We start from the raw sequence: 24,322 nt of genomic DNA on the forward strand, positions 1-24,322 counted from the left end.
TAAACATAGAGATTGTTATGTAAGGAGGAATGGAAAAGGATCTCTGCCAAACAGATTACTGGATTAGTAACAAGATAGCACCCAGTGCAGCTACTTGATCCTGGCACATCACAGCATAAATGTTTCCAGTCTAGCTTGCTTGGGTGACCAGGGGACACCTGGGACTCTGTACCATCTGCCAGTCCATCACAGGCCAGCACCCTCATGATGTAACAGTGAGGGAGAGATCTGCATAAATGATTCAAAGCCCCATCAGGAGACAGGTTTTATATCTGAATCCATGATTCTATACTGCGTACTCTCTGTTGGTTCTATAGATTCTCCCCTCAGTCACTGGGAAAAAGGTGGGAAATCAGTTCATCACAGGACATAAAAGTAACATTGATACATAATTAATTTACAAGTATTTCCAAATACAGCATCAAGCTGTTGAATAGTCTTTAAATACAAGGTATTATATATAAATGGATACAGCCTCTGAGTCAACAAGTTAATTTATGAAAAAAAAAAAGTATGAATGGTTTTCTCACATTATTGTCAATACAATGTACTCTGAAAGTCCAGTTACAACAACCTCTGTGAGTAGAAGAACAGATATTTATGGGGTCAGACCACATTTAAGACCCAGTTTTTTTCCAGTAATGCAAAGAATTCTGCTGAGCTATTGTTTCCCTGCACGGTTCTATGTGTGTTTAAAAACAGAGGGATCGCTCAGGTTTTCACATGACTGGCTTAAAAACAAGAGTTGAGAGGGAATGTGGTGGCGTTGTGCAAACGCTGAAGCATTCGCTGGTTAGGATGCTCCTTATCTGTTGCCTACATTATATTCTATTTATATATTGAAGTTATCAGGGTCAACACCCAGGGTCACCGAGCAAGACGTAAAGGTGAGGGATGGACAGAGGAGAGAGAGTTTGGGAGGGAATGGCACCATGAAAGAGGTCACACACATACGGAGGGCTAGGTTTGTGGATGGCCTTGAGAGTTAAAGGAAGGATTTTGAACTTATTCTGGAACTTAATCAGGAACCAGCGGGAGTGATGTGGTGGGTGGAAGATAAGTCAAACAGTTCACCTCTTCATTTCCTGACAAATCATGAGGGTGTCTTTGCAATGCTAATATGATACTTTAACATGATATCACATACTGCACTTCAGGACCACCTCTGTAAATGGATAAAAGTGTCCAATAAAGACTCCTCAAGCACAAAAAATATTTTACAGAAAAAGAGAACAAAAAGCTATATAATGAAGAAAGCAGGCCCCTTATCTTAACTCATTGCAGCAGCGAAAAGAAGCAGTCTGAACTTGTTCTCAGGCTCAGGTGATCACTAAAGGTCTTAGTTTCCAGGACAAACTGTCCCTCAGTTGCACTTTAGCGGCTCCTGTGTAGCATCAGGAGACACGTACGCGAGAGGCTCGCTGAAAAACAAATTATCTCACGTTTCAGTCCGCCACCTCGATAGCCCGTCTCAACTGAGAGGAACACGGCTGACCTGGTATTTGGTGTTGTCTGTCGATCCCCTCACGCCAACGACGAAGGACCGGTGTGAAGCACGAGACACCGTATCCCTGCTTTGAGGATGAAATATTCAGCAGGTGCTCAATCTGAGTTACTGCTCAGAGCCTTTTCTAGCATAAAATGTGAGGCTGATTGACATAATTCTAAGCTTTCTGTAACATTCTGGCATTTCATCAGATAATACCAGACACCTTCATATCCATTTACATGTTATTTGTCCTCATGTGTCACAGATCAGGCGAATGGCTGCTGTTGGCTTTATTTTTTTTCAATCACCAAAATATCTTATATTCACACGTGCACATTGTGTCTTCGAAACACGTGTTTCATAGGATCCAGAACTGGGACCAGAACTTGTGTCTTCACGTGTCGTGCTTGTAGCTTAACCGTCTCCATTACAAAAGATCAGACGGGTGCACAATGAGGACGTTTGAGTTAGCTTGTGTGTGTGTGTGTGTGTGTGTGTGTGTGTGTGTGTGTGTGTGTGTGTGTGCGTGTGTGCGTGTGTGTGTGTGTGTGTGTGTGTGTGTATGTGTGTGTGTGTGTGTGGAGCCCTGAAACTGAACCTAATGTCAGTTTATAAAGACAGTGAATCTTGGAGGCTGTTACCAGACCGCCGGTGGACGGATGATTGCTGTGGGTGAGGTCCTGGTTAACAATGGAGCCCAGTGAGAGCACAGGAAGGGACATTTGTCTGCTTTTGTTCCTCAGCAGCTTCTGAATTGTTTACATGCACATTAATACGTCACGCGGAGAAGAGGTTTAGCCTGTGGTGTCTAGTTTTTGTCTCCGTTCTCGGGTGTGGTTGAATTTTTCTGCGTTCTTCCACTTCCTCGTTTTATTTGTTATTGGATAAGTATCATGAGCTGCTCTGGTTTGAATAATGTAAGACATTAAAAAAAACAAAACAAAGTGGATAGTTGACACATTGCATCATGAGTGTTAAAGAACTGATGTCTTAATGCAAAACATCTGCTTTAGTTATGACTGCAAAACTGCCCAGTTTTGTTCATTTTTGGCAGCACCTTCGGTATGAATGTGACACACCTGTGTCACCTCCTCAAAACCATGATGGCGAGAAATGTACGGGCACAAGAGGGTGATGTCTCAGCCGGCTCCAGACTGGAGATGCCTGAAGTGCTGACAGTCTATTCTAAAAGAAGCCTATCTCGCCTCGCTGTTCTGTGCTTACGTAAGTCCTGCTGTCCCATTTTCCTCCTCCATCCAGTACGTCTGTACACAGCAGACCTTCAGCTTCAGCCTGTATGTTGGCCCCATGAATATTTAATCCAAAATACATTTTCCAGTCTTAATTCACTTTTCTCGGTCTCTACTTATAATAAATAATAATAAAAACCTGATCCGTAGCCAGAGGAAGTACAGTAATATTAATATTTTATACTGTTACACAACTCCTTCATTGAGCCAGTTGGCATAGCCCGCCACCGCCGCTATTACCAGGCTACGAGAGCCGAGCAGGAATGCAGCAGCACTTTTATTGTCTCTGGTGGAGCACTTATGAGTCCTCTGTGTTTTATCGTGTCCCCAAAAATACGTATCCAGACCGGGATGGAGAGTGACTTTAATTAACCGAGCACAAAACTCAGAGCACACAGAGCATCAAGGCCACCTGCTCCGCGCAGATAAAGCGGAAAGCTATCATCCCCTGTGATTTTGAGTTATTAACTATGTTTTAATCCGGTGATACAAAAGGCTCAAAAAAGGATAAACACTGATGCTTCATCGGAATATCGCAAGAAAAGAAAAAACCCATGTTGTAGTGCTTCCTGGTTAGCTGGATGCTAACCAATTGAATTAAAACCTCAACATCTATTCCATGTCAGTTTGTTTGTCGTAAAAATAGTGTTTGACCTATTTTTAAATATTTATCTCTCAATTAGACTAAAGGGCCTTTAGTGTTTATTCTCTGTCATGATTATATGTAAAAATATGCACGTAAATATCCTTCGTGGGAAAGGTCAAAGTTTCCCCAAACATGAATATTTCTGCTACATTTTGAGTTTGATCTTCAGGCAGTGCTCCATTTAAAACCAGATGCGTCTTCCTGTTTGAGGAAGAAAGAATTCCTCATCTGAGATGATTAATTTCATCAGGCTTCTTTTTTCCTGTTTGTTGCCTTCTGCTCTGTTCTAATAAAACATAATCGGGCAACAATGCTTCCTGCCACTTTATTTCCATTTATGGGTAATTTGCTCCAGGGAAGAAGCGAAGCCCTCCACATATTCCCTCACTGTTAAGGACAACAGAAGCCAGGCAGAGGCGCTGGCCTGGCTGCACCTTCTTCCTGTTCTGAACAGTGAACAAGCAGTAAGTCTGGAGGAAGGGCAGGAGATCGTGGGAACCCGGCGTATCAGCGCGGCCACGTCCCGAGGAAAGCTCCTTCCAGAGAACGTGACCAGAGCAGAGGAGGGGTAAAGAAACCAAAGAGGAAACTGGAGAACAATGAAGAAGTGGATGTGACACCACTGCTGCTGTAGCGGCTCTGGGTGGGAACCCACAAGTCTGCAGGAGTCAGGGTCTATTTTCTAAAACTCATTGACAAAGACAAGGCCCAGTTCCCACACTGACCCTTCCCGTGCTGTCGCTCCGCTTGTGTGTTTATGCTGCTCTCGTCCAACCGCTTCCCCTCTGGATTGTGACCCGCATGTCGGTTTTTCCTGAGCTTTGTGGACGCACAGTTGCAGGAGTCCAGCGTTATCAAGCCTTAAAATGAATGTGTTTCTGTTGACCGTCCATCCGTCTGTCCGTCCATCCATCCGTCATCCATCCATCCATCCATCCATCCATCCATCCATCCATCCATCCATCCATCCATCCATCCATCCATCCCTCCATCCATCCATCCATCCATCCACCCATTCATCCATCCATCTATCCATCCACTCATCTGTCTGTCTGTCTGTCCGTCCGTCCATCCATCCATTCATCCATCCATCCACCCATCCATCCACTCATCCATCCACTCATCTATCCATCCATCCATCATCCATCCATCCATCCATCCATCCACCCATTCATCCATCCATCCACCCATCCATCCATCCATCCATCCATCCATCATCCATCCATCCACCCATATCCGTCTGTCTGTCTGTCCGTCCATCCATCCATCCATCCATCATCCACCCATTCATCCATCCATCCACCCATCCATCCACTCATCCATCCATCCATCTATCCATCCACTCATCTATCCATCCATCCATCCCTCCATCCATCCATTCATCCATCCATCCATCCACCCATCCATCCACTCATCCATCCATCCATCTATCCATCCACTCATCTATCCATCCATCCATCATCCATCCATCCATCCATCCATCCATCCATCCATCCACCCGTCCGTCTGTCCATCCGTCTGTCTGTCTGTCCATCCACCCACCCGTCTGTCCGTCCGTCCATCTGTTCGTCTGTATGTCTGTCTGTCCATCTGTCCGTCCATCCATCCATCCATCATCCATCCATCCATCTATCATCCATCCACCCTCCATCCATCCACCCATCATCCATCCATCATCCATCCCTCCATCCATCCCTCCATCCATCCATCCACCCATCATCCATCCATCCATCCATCCATCATCCATCCATCATCCATCATCCATCCATCCATCCATCCATCCATCCATCCATCCATCCATCCATCCATCATCCATCCATCCATCCATCCATCCACTGGATGAAAAACAGGACATGCACACACAGCAGAGGCAATTTCAATTACCGGTAGAATTACCCCCCTTTTACACACCAAAGGAGGTCAGAGACGTGGCCTTGACCCCTGACCCCTGCTGCCATCGCAATTCTGATGCACTTTATCAAGAGTTGTTGTGGAGGTTTGGCCTAAAGATGTCTTTCCAGAGTGTTTTCCTACCTCTCATGGAGAGATGAACAGATTAATCTAACGATGGATTAGTGAAATTAAGATATTTTTATTGACCTGTACGCACAGAAAATGCGTATAAGGGTCAGGAGGGCAGGACACGGGCGATAGATCCTCGCACGGACGGAACGGATCCACTCTCTCTGTTGTGAATCTCCCCAGTGTTCTTTTAATCTGGGTGACAAAGCCTCCTGCAGGAAGCTATGCCAGATATGTCCGGCCTGCCGTGGCTTTTCCAGGAGAGCCGTTAAGTGAAGAATAACACTGTTTCACTGGACAATCCCCATTCGCCACAAACATGGCCAAAGCGAACAACAGGGGGTTTAAGCAAGCCTACAGTTGTGCCAACTCCAGGGAATTCCTTCCATACCTTCCTTCTGGTGAGTCACTGGATGCCTGAGTGAATTTGGGCAAAACAAGGACTGCAGATAGACAACAAAACCCGTCGTAAAGTCCAACAGTGTTCGCGGTTTCACGTCTTCCACAGCTGAAGTTCTGAAAAGGATTTTTTTTCTTTTAAAGACCAGATGTGTGTTCGCGGATTTTTATTTTCCTCATTCGATTTTTGTCTCAAATTATGTGTTTGTGACTGAAAAATCCTCTTTAGCACACACGCTAGACCAAACTGTGTCTGACCTCTGCATGTCTAATCTGGGACAGAACCGGCTGAGGGAACAGTGGACGAGTTGGTTTAACATCTACAGTGCCAAAAAGTAAAGTATGCAAGTAAACACAGCCTAAAATAATAGCTGTACATATGCTCATCTTGTCAAAACATTTGAGATTATCTTCTGTCCACAGATGAGTTGACAAAATCAGAGGAGGTCGGTTATTTTTAGAAACCCCCACATTGTTCTCACGGCCTCTGACCACAACCGACCCAAACTTTAATGACACAAATAACTTAAATCTGATTAAAGCCCTATCCATTCCCATCAGGGGGTGACTAACTTTACAAAAATAAATATTACTTTCCTCCCCAGCTTCCCTGTATTTTTTGGACTGGGATCATTATAATGCAATTGCTGAAATTAATGGTCTTCAGGGACAAAAGCCATTTTCTGCACAGCTTATTCACAATGCTTAAGTGTGTCAGTCTGAACCTGCGCGCTGCTTCTGTGTGAAAAGACACAGTGGAAACGATTGTTTTGTCTGATTATATGAATCTAAAAGGGAATGTGGTCAATCTTCATTTTCTTGTCAGTATAAAAAAAGATCCATCCTCACTGTAAAACCACTATGATATCAATCAATTTCATCTGAAAGGATAAACCCCAAAACAGACGAGTGTAACACAGTGAAAATCCAAAAATGCGCATTTTAATTCCACAGAAATCTGGCGCAACTTAACGCCCGAGTTTATCTATAGCGATGGCGCCCCCTGTCGGTCAGATACACACATGACGGGGTGGGTATTTTTATCAGAACTGAGCATTTTTCTTATATTTTGTTTTTTTATGTTTAAGAATCACATTATAATATTGATGTTGCATTAAATTTCATCAGCTGATTTATGAGGCTCTACCGTTCTGAGGATCTGTTATTAAAATTATCTAACCATGTGCTGTAGTTCATTTTTTCTTGGTAGAAATCCAGCTGACATTAAAAAAATATACCCTGATAAACGTGTGCTGTACATACTTGTATTGTATTAAAAGAGGCGGGATGTGGACACCTGGAGAATATAGCGCCCCCAAGTGTTGTCAACAGGAATATCTACCATTAGAGATGTGGTTTAAACAAAGTGGAATATTAGCATATTTGCACAAACTGGTGATAATTCTGAGCATTTCAGATACTTTGGTACATACAAGTCAAATTAAAGTGTGGTATTAATGTGTGGTTTAATGGGGGAAAAAAACTCACTCAGCATTTAAACAAAACATGAAACCTTTATTTTAGATTTCATATATTTTTATAAAAACTGACAGTTGGTTGCACCTTGGAATGCTCATTAGTGATGGACCCAGTGTCATGTTAGGGTCATGTTTGTAGACGTTGGCCACAGATGTGAATAACCAAAAGCCGTTTTCTCACCAATGACCCCACCCCTCCCCCCAAAAGTCCAAGTTTCTACATCAACTCCACATACAGAACTTATTCCTTGGGAATGGCAAATGGCTTTTCCACCTCGATCACACCACATTCATAAATTACGACGTCCTTCAGAGGCCTGTCGCGGCTATCCGTCTTTGTTTTCTCAATCTTCTTCACCACTTCCTGAAATTTTAAAGAATGATTGTAAGTATTTGTTGATTGTACAGTGAAGTCATATGGTCATCAGGAAAATCAGGGATGTAACGCCTCTTAAAAAGGCTAAACAAGCTACGAATGGCAAACAGAAAGTTAAAGATGGGATTGTCAACCGAACTGTGCAACAGCGTTATATTCTTCGTTTTATGCTAATTTACGTCTAAAAGCAGTTAATTAACATTCCTGCAATAATAATTCAGCTACCAAATACATGATCTGGTTCTCAGGTAGGTTTCTGTATTTAGCTCCAGCTAATTCAGGCTAATATGTTTACATGTAGCGTCTCACTGTTACATCATTCTGTTGTAAATACACTTAAAACTGATAGATTCTCCATCCAGACGATTCTGGACATATGGGACAACTTAATGGGCGCTGTAACATCTGGACATACGAATCTCTTTACTAATTGTGTAAATAAACATGTTCCTCGCTGCGGCTATTGGAAAGTTCATGTTATAGCACCCACCATCCCCTCCAGAACTTTTCCGAAGACAACATGTTTGCCGTCCAGCCACGGAGTACCGACAGTAGTGATGAAGAACTGGGAACCGTTAGTGTCCTTGCCAGCATTGGCCATGCTGAGCCAGCCGGGGCCGTAATGCTTCAACTTGAAGTTCTCATCGGGGAAACGGTCGCCATAGATGCTCTTTCCTAAATTCAAGGAGAAAAAGGGTTGTTATTTTCAGTCAGCGTTCTGTGACCCACAGCTACTCCGCCTTTAGAATCCTGTACTAGATTTAATCGGGTAGGTTCTTAAGCTGACCTCCGGTTCCATCTCCTTTGGTGAAGTCTCCACCCTGGATCATGAAGTCTGAGATGACTCTGTGGAATTTGCTTCCCTTGTAACCAAATCCTTTCTGTGGAAAATGAACAAACGTGGGAGAATCAGGATATGGCTCCAGGAACATATTTAAAGTGCAGATTTATGGCTGGGTGATTTACTGTATAGTAACAACATCAAACATAATGGTGCTCCTTTCAGCTTCAGCCACTCATCTTCCTCACCTCTCCTGTTGCCAGGGACACAAAGTTGTCAACTGTTTTGGCGACAGTTTTCCCAAACACTCCGATGACGATTCTTCCGATTTCTTCTTCTCCAATCTTCATGTCAAAGTACACCTAAAGGGCAAATTAATCCAAAATAGTGAAAATCTGCATTTTGTGCTTTCACAAAATGTAAAATAGAGACGGAGAGAACGAACTGACGCAGCACGTGATCGTGACCTGCAACAGTTTAGTCAGCACCCAACATGACCTCCCCTCACAGTAATGCTGAAAATCTTTCAAGTGCGCTTTAAAATAACAATAAATCTTAATCATAATTTGCCCCATCACGACTCAATCACTGGGCTCAAATATGCGCGTTTGGAGGGGCAGACTTGGTCCCTCTCGATTAATACATGGATTCTGATATGATGTCACCCTCAAACACCCACCCACACACACACCCACACACACACACCCCATCTTCAGCTGCAGACGTGGACAAATTCGAGGAAGTCACATAAGAAACAACATCGCCTATAGTCTCAACAAGCTGCAACCATGGAAATATTCTGAAGAAAGATTTAGACATCGATGTGCACGTTTGTTGGGCTTATTTTTGTTTCAATTCATGCCATCTAGCGTTAAGGTTCGTCTGTCTGGCAGCGCTGCAGCGGTAAATGCCATAACAGGCCTGGAAAACAAATCTGAGCCCGTTTTGAGCGCCTTTTGGGAGGATTATAAGTGTCAGAAATGACCAAATCATCCAGGTTCGTGTCAGCAAATCGCTTGCTAATATTAGCATTCGAGCAATCGAGCTCGCAGATCCCTGCATGCCTCGTTTAAAGGTTTGTGACGTGGCTTTACGGTCTTAAGCTAGTTAGCTGTGACTTTGTCCAGCAATCACTGCCACATTAGCCACGGGGCTAGCGCCTACCTTGGCCGTTACTTTGGGGCCTCTCTTCTTCTCCTCCGCAGTGGAGCCATTTGGAAACGCGAGGAAGATCAGTGATCCTACAATGACCGTTACGGCTACAAGCACCTTCATTCTTCTGCCGAAGAGTCTAAGCATCAACGAGAAAAACGGGCGCCCGGAGACGACCTGGCAGACGTGCTAACTTTATACGAGCCAGAGGAACGGAGGAGATATCCGGGGTGGAGGTTCAGCGGCCACCGTAGGGGCGGGGTTTCAACGCGTCCGACAGACGCACAGGGTTCTGATTGGCTGCACGGTTGCGACGTGTAGCCAATCAGACGCAGACGCGTAACAACGTTTCCAAACTTGGGGGACCAAAATTTGCGGTTCGTCATGTGTGCAGGGCGTGATGAGGCTAAAATCTGTAGCGATATAAAACATATCTCAAAATTTAGTTTTTTCCTTCATTTGAGTATGGCATACATGGCTATGGCTACCCAAGGGAAAAAGATGTTGTCTTGGCAGTCGATTTTAAATCTTTAAAAGCAGAATAAGCAACGGAAAATCATAAATGAGAGCATTTCTTTCTGTTTGTGACATTACGTTGAAGCATACTCATGGAATTTGGACTCAAGCTAGTGGCTGATCATCAGAAACCACCACACTTTGATGTGGACATGTGAGTGTCCAGACAAAGAAGTGTTTTTTTATTATTATTTTGACTTTGCCCAAAGTGGAAAATTATAATTTGTGAATGTACAAGAAGTTAAAAAATATATACTGAGCATGAAGCATATTTATATTATAAAGGAAGGTTTTACATTTTCAGTGGAGAGATCTACTTATAAGTAAGGCTTAGACCGTTTTATTAAACGTTAAAGCTTAGGACTAATGCAAGACCAGCTAAACAGGGTCATTATATTAAAATATCATTCTAAAAGAAAAGTCAAATAAGTCAGATAATTGGAAGACAAATATTGAGCAAGAATGTTTTAGGATTGATGGTTGTCCTACAGATGAACTGTGCACACAGTTGATATCCAGCCTTCTTCATATTGTTCATATTTAACCAGAAACACACTTTTAATATCCAAACACACACTGGAGCTATTACCAGTACAGATGGGTTCATCAGAAGGAAATAAGGTAATCAAATGTTTCAAACATCAGTGAATCTACATATTTATTCAATATCCAATCATCTCAAAAGATTTTGGTTTATTAAATGATCTGAGCCAAAAAAAGGAAAACATATTTCAGCCAAGTTGATGACAGCTTTAACTGACAATTCCTCTCGTTGTTCTACGTCAAACACAAATGAGCCTGTGTGTATCTGTGAATATTTGTTTTATAATTTAGCTATAATCTGATAATAACTCGTTTAGGGGCATTATTATCATATGGCAGCAAAAACGCAAAAAATATTTGACAACTGCAAAACAAATACTGTTTTACAATAAGTGGAAGACCTTAAGAGGCTGCAAATTAACTGTTTCCAGAGGTCAAAATGACATTTTAAGAAAAAAAGATTTCTGTCCATGTTTCCTCAATTTTCTTTGTGATAAATATGTCTGTAGATTACTAATAAATATAGCATTAAACAATTAAGCAGCACAGATGTTCTGGCTTTACTGCCCCCCCCCCCCCATCACTGACATTCATTTACACAAGATGAGTTTCAGTCTCCATCAAGTTTTAATGACAACGTACAGTATAAGTAAATGACACTTTGAAGGTTAAAAATTCTAAAGTCACGAGAAAGAAACTGTAAAAAGAGTAACAACACAGATTGTACTTGCTGAAAATAAAGGGTGGGTTTGGAGTTACGATACATTCGCCTTTGCAAGAACCCCCGCCTCGTCCCAACTAGTGCAAAGATTTAATTCATGGTTCCATGCATCCTCACACTGTTTGCATTAAGATTCCATTATTGCAGGTCCTCGGTGGCCGTGTGAGGTATACCAACACATGTACATCTGCACAGAACAAGTCACACAACGAAGGTCAGAAAAACAACAGAAGACAGAAAATGTGTCTTCAGCGTACCGTGTCATCTGAATCAGGCAGCTTGGAGAAACCACGAGTCATAAACATGTTTATTACACTTTGCAGGAACCTGTCATCAAAAAGTCGCACGAAGAACAGTAACCTTGACAGCATAAGTGCTTTAAAGTAAGCGTTTACTTTAAAGCAGAATCTTAATTTTTCAGGCAGATTAATAATTAAACAGTCAATTTAGGGCAACTTAAAATATAAAACCGTGGGTAACTGTGCATCTGCCACTGTAACAATCTATTGCATCAAAAGTGGAGTTTGTCACATGTAATAATATAACAATAATCCTTTTATAAATGATATTCGACTACATAATGTTTCTAAATAAACCTCTGCAGTGGGAGTGTTTAGAATACTCTTATAGGCGTTCTAGAAGTTTTTATCCTTGCATGACAAATATAAAAAAATTCAACAGCACTGGAGGAAAAAACACTTTGCACCAAACTCATGAGATTTCCTGGTTGAAATGTGAATAAAATGCTGCTTTGTTTTTTAAATAATAAGAACTTAATTTTTAACAAGGCACAGCATATTGAAGGTACAAAGGTCAAAGCAATTTGGGTGAGCCAACAGAACGCTTTACAGCTTGAGGGGAATGGCTTTAAGCGGTGGTCTCCTCTCAGCCCAGTCAGACCCTCTATGTCTAAAAGTTGTGTCTCAGTCTGAGGAGTCCCAGGAGGCAGGAGGAGTCATCAGGCAGGATTTTCTTCAGGAAAGAAGACTAAGTAGCTGGTTTCAAGACGTTGGGCGTTTGGGTTGAGTTTGAGAGTATCCAAACGGCCGCAGCTTTAGGTGAAACTACACTTTTCCAGCTGCGTCCCTCAAAGTATCCCAGGTAAGACGTGGAGTCCTCAGAAGGGCGGCTGAGTCTTTAGTTCCGAGTACATCAGCCCTGCTGCGGAGATGGCGTCCCCCAGCCCCACTGTCCGAAGTGGCTGCATGCAGACCAGCACAGGAGTCATGTGGAAGGTGACGTTGCCTCGGTGCCACGTGGTTACGGGCTCCGCGGGGTTCAGGACCAGCTTCTCACGCGGCTCACTGTGAGAACTGTAGAACTCCAGGGGGGCTTTGAGTTCCACTTTATTGACATCAACGGCCTCGAGGCCGCAGGCCTGACTGCTGGCAACCCGAGCTCCAGCCATCACGGCCGCTGCCTGGTTCCCCCAGTGTCCCTCCACCGTTGCCAGGATGTGATACGCCAGCGTGTGGAAGTGAATGCGAGTCAGGTCGGCTTCAGATGAGGGGTCCCCTCGGCCGTGCTCTTCCAGGACCCAGAGGAGGATGTCACTCACCTGGCCCACGTCGGGAATGCCTTTCCAAGCAGCCAGTTCAGAATGAGGCCCCTCACCAGACTGGGTCAGGAAGAGCAGCTCCTGTTCATTCAGCCCGATGGAAGTGACAATGGGAATAACCTGCTAACAGGAAACAGGGCGGAACACTTTCATTAAGGACGCAAACTCTTAGGAATTTCGGGATTTGACTAGTCGACTCTTCACGCGTACCTCCTGCATGATCCTGTTCATGTATTCTTTATCGGTCATGCTTGCCAGCTCCAGGTGGATGGGAAAATCTTTACGGATGTCGGATACAGCAGAAACAGCCTTCGAAGGCGAAGAATTGTTGTGGTGAGTGCATTGAACTAATTTAATGAGATTGTTGGTGGTTTGTGTGCTCACCTCTATCAGTCTCCCCTCCCACATCTCTCTGCCCTGCCCCTCCATCATGTGGAAGCCTGACAGCACCACCAGCTCTGGCTGGAACTCATCCAGACTGGCCACAAATGCTTCCAGCGCGCTCATCTCACCATTGGACACGTCGTGAGAGAAGATGAAGCGGTTGGCTTGAGGCGCCTGAGTCGAGGCCCACTGCTCACCTGAAGGGGACGAACACGGTTAACCCGGAGGGACTGTGAGAGCAGCCGCGGTGGCATTGTCTCTTTACCTGCTTTGTACTCCAGAATGAGGTGAAATTCATCCGTCTCCTGGAGCGACTCGGCAGGAACCAAGATCTGCTCGTCCAGCATCTCGTGAAGTTTGGGACCAACAGGCCCACATAACAACACCTGTGGTTAAACCAATACAGTCAGCAATAAGCCATCAATTCACTCGTTATAAACACGGGACTCTGCCTCATTTCTGCTTGTATGGAATAATAAATGCAGCTGCACCATCAGGTCAGGGTAGGTCGCCAGCTTCTGGCCAATGAGGGCAGCGTTTCCTCCAACATACAGCTGTAAAAGTGATAAATGTCATGTTTAAAAGGAACAGAGACACTAACGCTCAACAAGGAGTCTTTATATCTGAGAAGGTCTGGGAGGTAAATTAGTCTTGCCTTCGCACCAGGGATACTCTGCTGCCGCACGTGCGATCCTCTGGAAGATCTCCTTGTTGCTGAAAAAGCGTTCAGCAGCTGCTCCGCGTTCCATGTAATGGATGAAGGTTTCCTTCAGGTCCTCTTTGGAGTGTAACACTTCGTGATCCCTGCCAGGGCCTGGATCCACAGCCAGAGCCTGAAGCAGTCCCACTCCTGAGACCACCACATCCACGCAGGCATTCACGCTGATCAGGGGAGGAAAGACAGGAGCTTTACTTACATCTCATACTTCAAAACATATAGCAGAAAAGAGTCGTTACACATAATCCAGGGTGCTACATTTGTAAGTTAAACATACTTTTGTGTTCATAGTGTATAATAACCTCTGCCTGCTCATTTCTGTGTCGTGATTAAGATGTTAATGTAAATACGACAAAGGTCCCCCAAACGGTGCCAAAGTGCTGCAGGACAGATTCTAATGCAGACTTTTAACTTTATATTAATATTTATGCGTCATGTGACAACAACAATGTATTTAATTCTGGAAATCTGCAATGTCACCACTAGGTGCTGCCAAAACTCACACTTTTAAATGACATAATGCCAAAACCTGCCACTCTGGACAATAACTATTTGTGGTGTGCACTTTTTTCAAAGGCAAAATCAAGACAAATGAAGTCCGTTTATCTTTAACTCACCCTACTGCCATTCTGCTCCACTGTCGGTTTGGCAGCGTTATCAGCGTGTCCCAGGCTGCAGAAATGATCCACTCCACTCTGGTTTGGCCGTTCGGGTTTTGAAACGATGACTGAAAGTTCGAAATGCTGACATACTGCAGAATGTTCTGAGGCAGGTTTGGGCTGTCGTGGTAGAAATAGCCCACAGCTAAGGCTAGCAGGGCAGCGGCAGAAGCTTTCCTCCACATGATGTCCCCGCACGCCTACAACAGGAAGAGCAGAAATGTCAGTCGTGCTTCCTATCGTCGCCGTTACTGTCATAAAAATGCTGTGTGTTTCATGGCGATGCTTCAGCTGGATGGCGGAGCGTCAAATTGACGCAGCGGTGAAGAAACAATTGAGTCGACAGGTCTTGACCTGCCGACTCAATTGTCGACTTGATTTACAGGTGAGTCATGAACTCTGGGCAGTGACTGGAAGGACAAGCTCGTGGACACAAACGCTTGAAATGAGTTTCCTGGACACTCTCTTAGCCGCTGCTCCTTCACATGGAGGAGTCAACTTGGACCCCTGCTCTTGATGCTCTGTGGACGCCTCCCTAGGGAGGTGTTCCAGCCAGGTCCCCATGGGATGAGACCCCGAGGAAGACCCAGGACGCACTAGTGGAGCTCGGAATAGCTGGGTGGAGGTTGCTGGAGCGAGGGAAGCGTGGACATCTCTGCTTTAAGTTTCATGCATCAATATGTGAAAGACAATGAGCTTATTTTATATTTTGAATATTTCTAAGATCTGCTTGAAGAAGCCATTAGGTCGCACTTAAAACACAAATAACTAACACACCGTCCTCTTATCTCACAATCCTGCCAGTCCTTCAGCTTCTGCGCTTTGTAGGTATTAACCTGCCACACATATTAACCCCAAACTGCAGTCGAGCATCTGACATTTTGCCTTTAAATCTGCGGATCACAATAATAATCCACCCAGCCATAAATATTTAAAGCCATGCAAAACATTTTAAAAATTACCTTTTTGCACATGGGAGAATAAAATGTAAAGTTTCACTTAGACTTACACTACCAACTAATTTCACTGTTTTCAAAGCCTTCAAGATTCACACCCTTCCGCTCTCTTAACTGAAAACCAAAGCAGAACACGGTTCCGTCCTCCAGAATGCGAACATGCACTTTGCTTTTGAATGCTTTTTTTTTGCTAACGGGGAATCACAAGTTGGCTAATATGCTAGCCCACAGAGGCAATGCTATGTATGTTTAGGTAACAGTTTGTGAAGCCTAATCTGGCAGCAGTAAAATCGGATTAGCAAGCAATCTAATTCTGAATAAAGACGGTCTTAAATCCCAATTACACCTTCTACTAAATGCTGAAAGAACCAAAGCTTCGCAGTTAGCAGGACGTACCGACAATGTCCAGTCTTCAGAGTAAGTCAGTCGGCGAGAGGACGCAGTTTGCTGGCAAATCACAGAGGATTCGGTGTCCCGGGGACAGAAGGTGGAGGGACGTTTGCTGGAGGACTAACCGGGAAATAGACGCCTCAGATTGCCAGGGAAGAGCAGCCGCGGTGCCCGGAGCGGATCTGCTCGAACTGCTGGATCAGCTCGGGAGTCCTGCGCTTACATGTGACGTTAAGTGTTGTGATTGGCTGTACGGCTTCCAGGTGACGTCAGGAATTATGATTGGCTATACGGTAGCGACCGTTCGTAACCTTGGAAACTTTACGTAGAAGACAATTTTGCGGCAAAAAATTAAATATATATACAGTTATTCGTTATTTTCGTGGGCGTAATACGAACTATTGATGCGCTGAATTATTTTGTCCTTTGAGCCTCTCGATTAAAGGATTTTGGTTTCCTCTTTAGATGATAATGTAACCTTGAAAGTCCACATCTAGCTGGTACTGAATTATTTACCTATATGATATAAGAAACTAAACATATAAATAACCCAAACCTTAGGTTCGTACACGTGACGTCACTTGGAAGCGCAGAACGAAGCCGGGCGCGGAGTATATTATAGCGATGCCCCGCCCCCTCGCTTCCGGACCCGCCTTCCTCGGGCTCTGATTGGCTCGAGTTCAGGAAGCTGTTCTTAACTGTAATCTGCAAGTTGAGTTGAATCGCAAGCCCGCAGGTGACGTCACCCAGGCAAGCCATTTTAGCATAAATAGTGGCTGTTTCCGAAACCACACACTCGTTCCCTATTCACTACTCACTACATGGGGGACATGGATTGAGTGAACTCCGTAGTGCACTCAATTTAAAGTTAGTATTCGGACAACGGTGTCATTTACGGCGCACGTAAAGTGACGTCATGGTTTCGCATAATAATTACAAAGTGGCCAGGTCCATTTAATTATTTCAACCCATCAGAAATACATTCAGCGGTCACTTTATGAAAATGCAATATTTTACCCTATAATTAACTTTATATAATAAAATGAAATATGTCAATAATAATACAATGATAATATATATTGAGATATTGATACATTGAAAGCACTACATAGGGTACAGCGATGCTCACTAGCAATTCGGACACTACTTTAAAATGGCGTCCACACTACTGAGTGCACTATGTAGGGTATAGGGGGTGGTTTTAGAAACAGCCAGTTAAATTTGACAAACCGGAATTAACATGATGGATGTCAATAACCTAGAGCTGATTGGTCAAAAGTACAGTTAGATGTTTGCGAGTCAGGTTTGACCAGTCAAACCAGAAATTCAGATATCACAAATGGCGTTACACATCCTACATTGCGATTACAGACTTCAGGTTTGACTAGGCAAAATGAAAGTTACAAATATCTCAAACTTAACTATGACTGCTGTGCAAGGCATGACTTGAGATGCATCCCATGTGTTTCTCATTGTTATGGCCATTGGATGCACTTGACAGTGAAACAGTCATTTTGTTGCAGAGTAATTTTTATCAAAACAAGATTTCTACAATTACATTTTGATTTGGTGGATTTGGGCTAAAAGCTATCCCCATTTCAAAGAGATATCAACAAAAGCCCTAGAATGTCCAGAACCCGACGATCTGGATTACTATCCGTAACCCATTTAGAGAAATCTACAATACGATTTGGACCAGTTGAAATTCCAACTCAAGATAGCTACACTGTGGCAGGGGAATTAATCAGATTTGAACTCTATTGTGCCAATTTGATGTTAATATAAAAAGATTCTTGTTGTCATAAAATGAGCCATTGAAAATGGTTTGAATGGAATATTAATGGAAGAACCCCCAGGTGTATTTTTAGATGGAATTTCACCTTTTAAAATCAGACATCCAAGTCAAAACGATCCAAGGTAGTTTTCTATGTCAACTGGACTGGGTTTCTTCTCTTGAAGACGTTTCGCCTTCTATCCAGAAGGCTTCTTCAGTTCTGAAATCGCTGGGGACAGAGCTTGAAAATATAGCCCCTGTGGACCATCTGCATGCTAATGATCTGGGTGGTCACCTGAGAGTCGTTAGCAGGGTCGACCCGACCAACGTCCCTGCTAACGACTCTAACCCAGTCCAGTTGACATAGAAAACTACCTTGGATACAACGACCTGGATGATTGAGAATCTACACAGACAAGTCAAAACGATGCTTATTTTGGCCTCAGAACCTTAACCTTTTCAGACCAAAAAGATGAAATCTTTCAGTAGTGAAATCTCAGTTCTACTAAAGTCTTGTGCTTGTTCTGACTTGTCAGTGACATTCTGGAGACAGAACAGCCTGATGGTGCATCCACGCTATAATTAAAGCACATCACACAAATGAAAACATAAGAAAATGCCTCTGTTTTTATTTAGCCTTTTGTTTCTTAAGCATCAGGATACCGACTTCCTTGTAAACACATTTATAAGATAAAAATGATAAAAACTGAGCTAGAAAGACATTTGTCAACACTTATAAGATTCTGGAGCAGCTGAGCAGCTCACTCTATTGAAAAGATCCTCAATAGAGGGAGTGTCTGAGCATCAGCTTTGTTGAAAGTTTAAATCCCTCAGATTTTAAACAAAAGCCACCTGAAGGTAACCTGTTTAAGCTCGTTCAAATTTCACACTGCTCATGGAGAGACACTAAAATGGTTTCTCTAATTTGTTCTCTCAAGAATCAGCAGTTGTTAAAAAACGTCTAAAAATCACAGGTCACTTATTGGCTTTTAAAATGCATTTAAAACCAGATTTCCCCTCCTGCCACTAAGCATTCTATGAGACAAAATACTACAAAGGGCTTTCTTTACAACAGCCTATTTAATAAAAACCTAATCTCTAGCATTAATAAATAGGAAAGTTCACTTCTAAAGCGGTGATGGGTTCAGGCTCGGTGAAAAGCTGACCCGAACATCCCGGGGATAAAAACCCTGGAGAACGCCATCCACGACCACATCTGGGAGATCTGCACAACACACCCAGTTTAAGACAGGAGGAAATGGGTAATCATTTTCCAGAGTGTGGACTGTTTTTATTTTTACCCTTGGAGCAATCAGACAGGAAAGGATCCCGAAAATACCCCAACACTCGCTGGTGAGGTAACTGAAAACTAAGAGAAAAAGAACATTTTAATTTATTAATCACAGATTTAAAACCTGTATACAACTCAACACAGGGTAAGGTGAAGTAAACTCCTTTTTAGCATTTTCTGATATCAAGAGTGTCCACCAGGGGCGCCCTAACAGATGGTTAATCCCCCCCTTCCCCCCAGATTGGTACTCACCCCTCATCTTGACTGTCCAAGTCATCAAGTGATCTGAAATGCAGGAGCAAAAATGTAAGGCAGTTGTTACTAAGTGGTACGCCAATGATACTGTTAGGAGACATGCTGATTTATTCTGTTTCTGAGAACTCACTCCATGCTGCTAATCCTGTTCCCAGTGTGAAAATGTTTAACGTGCAGGAAATCCAGCAGCACTTGCGGGACGTCTTCATTCTGATAGATGATATCCTGACAAGACGGATGACAGAGAATTTTAAAATAATTAATACTCGGGTGAAGGCTTGGAGCTGCCAGAGTAAAACCTTAAGACAAAGTACAACAGATGGTAGCCATGAAACCTTCTAGAGCTGGTTCTGATTTAGAACTTCCTACTCCTCATATTAAGAATCCATCCTTTTGTTCTGCACTGGCAGGGGCTTCAGTTTTATTATTATAAAATTAAGAATCCCTTTTTATGACTTGGCTGGCATTACGTAACCAGATATAGTTGACCTTAGGCGGCACAGCCTTAAGGGCATCGGTGGCCATTTTCTATATCCTACTGGGTCAGAACTTTTATTCATTCATTGTGAATTAATTCAGGCTGCTCCTTTAACGAGGATGAACCTCCCTGCAGGCAGTGACACAACCTTAAAAATATTGATGTTCCAAGATCAGCCAGGCATAGCAAATATGTCCACCCCTGTAGAAAGATACCGATTATAAAGATGGGATCTAGTTCCATGTCATCATACCTGAATGTAGTCCTCCAGCTCCTGCCTCCTCTGCTCCGGAGGTTTGGTCCTCAGGTGGGGGTTCCTTTTGCTGGGGAAATCTGGTGTCTGGATGATCTTCCTGAGCTGAAGGTCACAAAAGAGGTCAAATCCACCGTGAACAGGCAGCAGATATACAGCCAGTCACATCAGGTACAACTTCGTGTTGTGCAGCAGCAACAACCGCAACATAAAGTTCAGGTAAAGTCTCTATTCACTATTTCTCATTCTTCCTGCTCCAAAACGGCGCCACCTTGTGGTGTGATGCAGATTTGTGGATTCGTGGCGGCGGATAAACGCTGGACATTCATTCTAACTGTAAATACGTTCTGTGTACGTACTTTTCTGTGGAGAGCGTGAAATTCGCTGTTTCTTCTCAGCAAAAAATGTTTCCTCTCGTTAAACAGAACTTCAACTCTGAAAAGCTGCAAACCGGAAAGACAAAGATAACAGTTATCATTTATTATCCCATAAACCTCAGTTTACATGTGGCTTTTATAAGGTAAAAATTGGAATCAAATATTCAATTGTGATAAATTAAAATACAGATGGCAAAACAGAACGTTACTACTCAAATGTTCTCCTTTCTCCACCAGAGGAAGCTTTTATTAACTTATTTGACTTATTTAGCGTTGAGTCCGTTTCTTTTGTTTTAAAATATTGCTTTACATTTTTAATAACTGCTCAAACCCTTTAAGGTTTCAGTGACCGTGTCCCCGTGATGAGGAACTGAATCTAAACTACAATAAAGCCTTGTCCTGAAACATTGTAAATTAAACACACTCACAACAAACTGCATGATTTAATCCACTAACCATGCAGAATAGGTCATGAGTTTCAACTGGTCTGTCCCTTTAACAGGAAAAAGTTATTTCTGTGAAGTTGTTGGCATGAAAAACACTGTTCCCCCAAGTACCACGCTGACGTAAAAAAAGCGTCCTTGGTGTGTTCACGTGCATCGATTTTATTCCCGAGTGGCTCCACATCTGTCAAAGTTCCAGTTCACCGAAGGAGTGAAACGTTTCAGTCTCCAAAACACGCTGGAAAACAGTAAAATCTAATGTCTAATGTTAAATGTATAATCCTCGGTCCATGGGCCATTTTTGTGGCGTAAAATGGGGTCAGTCAGAAATAAGGAATCCAAATAAATCAACCCCAAATTTATTAAAATAAATGGATGACTTAAAAATGTGTATTACCACGAAATAAAGACGTTCTCATCCCACATCCCTGAAATGACCCTACCAGCTCTAATAATCTGATTTATTCTCTTACATTGTCACCGTAACATCTCCACACATGAGCCTCTTCCTCCTGTTGAAACACGCCTGCAAATCTCAGGTCGTGCACGTTAAGAGGAAACGTTCCAAACATTTATGACATGGCTGGTTTTCTGCTCCCAATGCTGGGGAACTAGCTTTTTTAATTCCACCGTGCTTCTTCAGTTTAAAGTAAAATTGCAAATGCACGACGGCACATGTTTCTACTTAAACCACCAGTGAATTAGTCTTCTTCCATTGGTATCTGCATGAGCAGGTCCCTGCTGCCGCTGTAGTCAGTTTGGCAGGTTTTCTATTGTGGCTCTGCTGGCAACAAGCCCGAGCTCGGTCTTCTTCCTGCAGGTTACCTGGCGCACCTGAGGTCGTGCTTCCGCGCAAACACCGAATCAAACCGGATCAAAAGTCTTCACGGGATAAAACAACACGCCACAGGTAAATAAATTGTTCTCGCCTTTTTGTACTTTCCCGACTCATCCACCTTTCGCTCCATCGAAGGTATCGATACTTCGATCATCAGGAAACCTTCGCTGATCAACATCAGACTTCGGGAGCTGATCGGATTCGACTGATCTCCCGCTGAGACGCGTCTCTTCCCTGGTTTCCGCGCGTCCAGGAACTGATCTATCCGCAACTTCGTGCGTGCGTGTGCGCGTGGGTGTTCTCGGCTCGGTCAGGGCTCCACCTACACACTAATTGAACAAACCCAGTTGGAAATTAAAGGTGCAGCTCAGCATTTAAACAACAGTTCGATAATAAAAACGTAACGCGGATTTGGACGAAATGACGAGAGGAACAAAATCAAGAGTCTGGAAACTTTAGTTTAATGTGTAAAGCAAACAACATTGAAATGAGACTTCAGACAACACGGTAACACTTTCAGATCCAGGTTCACTTCCCACGCACACAGTTCTCGCAAAGTCTTTTTTGGTTTAAATTTAGACTGTAAAATATGACTAAGGCCCTGTAGAATTATCAGCAATTAAATATTTAACAAATTACATATTTTGAGGACTTCCAAGGTGATATAATAACGTGTTCACTAACCATAGTTGCAATTTTCCCTTGGCATTGCGTCAAAACATGTGGTTGGCAATTTTCAATTGAAAAGCAGGAGAGACGTGATGAAAGACAGGAAATATCAAGGTGATGTTTTAGAACTTGAGACAAACAACAGATGTGTTTGATAGTAAATAATAGCAATTTTGCCTGGACAGGTGGAGGGTGGACATACTCTAAAATAATGACAAGACAGGAATGAAACGCAACAACAACTAAAACTGGAGGAGGAAAAAACAGTGGAAGAAGCAGGAGAATTGAAGGAGAAGAAAGAACTGCAGAACTAAGACAGAGAACGATGAAATCACAGTTAAAGATCATTGAGAAAGACGAACAGTTCGGCTGATACAAGCTGACGGCCATGTCGACACCTGGCCCTGTGGAGCAGATTAGATTAGATTCAACTTTATTGTTATTGCACATGTACAGGTACAGAGCAACAAAATGCAGTTTAGCATCTAACCAGAAGTGCAAAAGAAGCAGCAAGTGAGGATAATAACTTAATAAATACAGTATGGCGGTTATTTTACAATTGTTTACCGGATCTTAAAGGAAGCAGACAGAAAAGTGCCCTGCAAAGAACCTCCCTGAAGAGATGAAGGAATTACAGGAAGCTTGGAACATTTAGCACACCTCCTCTTTTCAGGAGCTGAACACAGTCAAGAAGAAGAAAAGTCTCTGGAAAAAGGTTGGAAGGTTTAAGAGGAGCAGTTCCTTACTTCTGAATTCACCTGACAAAGTTTCTTTAGACTGTCATCACGTATCAGGAACGTCTGGCCTCGTGTCTGACCTGACTGTGCAGGATTCGTGGCTTCCTCTCCCCACTATTACTCACTGTGTTTGCATTCAGCTAAACCTGCTGAGGCGACCCTGTAAGGGAAACGTGGCCTTGTCCGCATCAATCACGGCGGTTTACAAATATAGCCCTGATTTCTCCTACATGGTTGTTTGTTGAGTCAGAGGCTCGTGTTATCCTGAAGGGTCCGGAGTTGCACTGTCAGCACATAGTTGCTGCGCAGAGCAGAAAAAAGCCTTGATATTAGCTGTTGGGCATTGTTTGACCAGATGACTCAGATCACTTCATGAACTAGGTAAAACTTGCTTTAAATGGCTAAATAACAACGTAATAATGTCTTGTTTTAGTAATAGTAGGTGAAATGTCATTACTGTTTATACAATAATGACACTGTTGTTGATCAGAAATTCACCAAAATCACCTTCATCCATAACGGTTGCATGAATGTTTGCAACTTCTGCCTGCATATATGGAAAAACAACAGTGAACAAAACAAATTCCTGGCATTCACATTTTATCTTAACTGTGGAATGTGTAGTTCCAACAGAAACACACACAGGATTTTGTCACTTTCAGACATACCAACCAGTCTGGGAAGCATGTTTTGATTTGTTGAACATGGTGTGTCATTGAAAGAAAACACTGCCCTTCAGAAAAAACACCAAAACACGCACAAGCATGTTTTTGTGTGTTAAGCATTAAACAAAAGATATTTGTAATCTGAGGTGTTTTTAAAAAAAACATATAACTTTAAAGCTTCTCTATTTAATATGTTTGAACTGTTATTTTGCTTGTAAAATGGGTTTAAAAGATCTGAAGCTAAATTATATGATTTATTATTAATAGTCCAAATACTACACTGCATGGGCTCATCTGTTGTGTGCAAGGTGCAACTTTTAAAGATTATTGCAAATATTTTTAAAAAGCCTAAACCAATATTTCTGTGACAATTTCTATTTTATTATATAAAAAAGGTTATACAGCTACCTAACATAGCACGAATGCATGTTATCGTGGATAACATGGCTGATGGATTTAGAACGTTATGACTACATGTGTCCACTAGGTGGCCGTGTGTATCCT

General features: G+C 42.9%; 3 protein-coding genes across 3 annotated transcripts; all 3 read right to left on the bottom strand.

Moving 5' to 3' along the window:
- Positions 1 to 7,300: 7,300 nt before the first annotated feature.
- On the bottom strand, positions 7,301 to 9,852 carry ppib (peptidylprolyl isomerase B (cyclophilin B)). The gene is made up of 5 exons (XM_003967466.3): positions 9,606 to 9,852; positions 8,690 to 8,803; positions 8,448 to 8,541; positions 8,151 to 8,335; positions 7,301 to 7,648 (listed from the first exon to the last, which is right to left on the bottom strand). Exons 1-5 carry the CDS (start codon positions 9,738 to 9,740, stop codon positions 7,526 to 7,528), a joined length of 651 nt encoding a protein of 216 aa, XP_003967515.1. The 5' UTR covers positions 9,741 to 9,852; the 3' UTR covers positions 7,301 to 7,525.
- Positions 9,853 to 11,258: 1,406 nt separating this feature from the next.
- adpgk (ADP-dependent glucokinase) lies at positions 11,259 to 16,271 on the bottom strand. Its single transcript, XM_029841692.1, has 8 exons — positions 16,045 to 16,271; positions 14,651 to 14,892; positions 13,975 to 14,197; positions 13,807 to 13,872; positions 13,581 to 13,701; positions 13,316 to 13,512; positions 13,142 to 13,240; positions 11,259 to 13,054 (listed from the first exon to the last, which is right to left on the bottom strand). The coding sequence occupies exons 2-8, from the start codon at positions 14,875 to 14,877 to the stop codon at positions 12,491 to 12,493; spliced, it is 1,497 nt and encodes a 498-aa protein (XP_029697552.1). The 5' UTR covers positions 14,878 to 14,892; positions 16,045 to 16,271; the 3' UTR covers positions 11,259 to 12,490.
- Positions 16,272 to 18,417: 2,146 nt separating this feature from the next.
- Positions 18,418 to 22,055, bottom strand: snx22 (sorting nexin 22). Its single transcript, XM_003967592.3, has 7 exons — positions 21,839 to 22,055; positions 20,449 to 20,532; positions 20,090 to 20,194; positions 19,489 to 19,583; positions 19,356 to 19,388; positions 19,114 to 19,181; positions 18,418 to 19,037 (listed from the first exon to the last, which is right to left on the bottom strand). Exons 1-7 carry the CDS (start codon positions 21,923 to 21,925, stop codon positions 18,940 to 18,942), a joined length of 570 nt encoding a protein of 189 aa, XP_003967641.1. The 5' UTR covers positions 21,926 to 22,055; the 3' UTR covers positions 18,418 to 18,939.
- Between the last annotated feature and the right edge of the window lie 2,267 nt (positions 22,056 to 24,322).

Source organism: Takifugu rubripes, chromosome 9 (assembly GCF_901000725.2).
Source record: "Takifugu rubripes chromosome 9, fTakRub1.2, whole genome shotgun sequence".
Taxonomy (NCBI): Eukaryota; Metazoa; Chordata; class Actinopteri; order Tetraodontiformes; family Tetraodontidae; genus Takifugu; species Takifugu rubripes.

Bases quoted from the DNA above. Each gene is read 5' to 3' on its own strand.
- ppib (XM_003967466.3), bottom strand. From the start codon at position 9,740: ATGCTTAGACTCTTCGGCAGAAGAATGAAGGTGCTTGTAGCCGTAACG. The intron at 8,804-9,605 runs GTAGGCGCTAGC...TTTGCCCTTTAG, and splicing joins GCCCCAAAGTAACGGCCAAG to GTGTACTTTGACATGAAGAT. The intron at 8,336-8,447 runs GTCAGCTTAAGA...CCTTGAATTTAG, and splicing joins CAAAGGAGATGGAACCGGAG to GAAAGAGCATCTATGGCGAC.
- adpgk (XM_029841692.1), bottom strand. From the start codon at position 14,877: ATGTGGAGGAAAGCTTCTGCCGCTGCCCTGCTAGCCTTAGCTGTGGGC. The intron at 13,513-13,580 runs GTAAAGAGACAA...CGTCCCCTTCAG, and splicing joins CATTCTGGAGTACAAAGCAG to GTGAGCAGTGGGCCTCGACT. The intron at 13,241-13,315 runs GTGAGCACACAA...TCGCCTTCGAAG, and splicing joins GGGAGGGGAGACTGATAGAG to GCTGTTTCTGCTGTATCCGA.
- snx22 (XM_003967592.3), bottom strand. From the start codon at position 21,925: ATGTTGATCAGCGAAGGTTTCCTGATGATCGAAGTATCGATACCTTCG. The intron at 20,533-21,838 runs GCGAGAACAATT...TCCGGTTTGCAG, and splicing joins AGTCGGGAAAGTACAAAAAG to CTTTTCAGAGTTGAAGTTCT. The intron at 19,182-19,355 runs GTGAGTACCAAT...TTTTTCTCTTAG, and splicing joins TTGGACAGTCAAGATGAGGG to TTTTCAGTTACCTCACCAGC.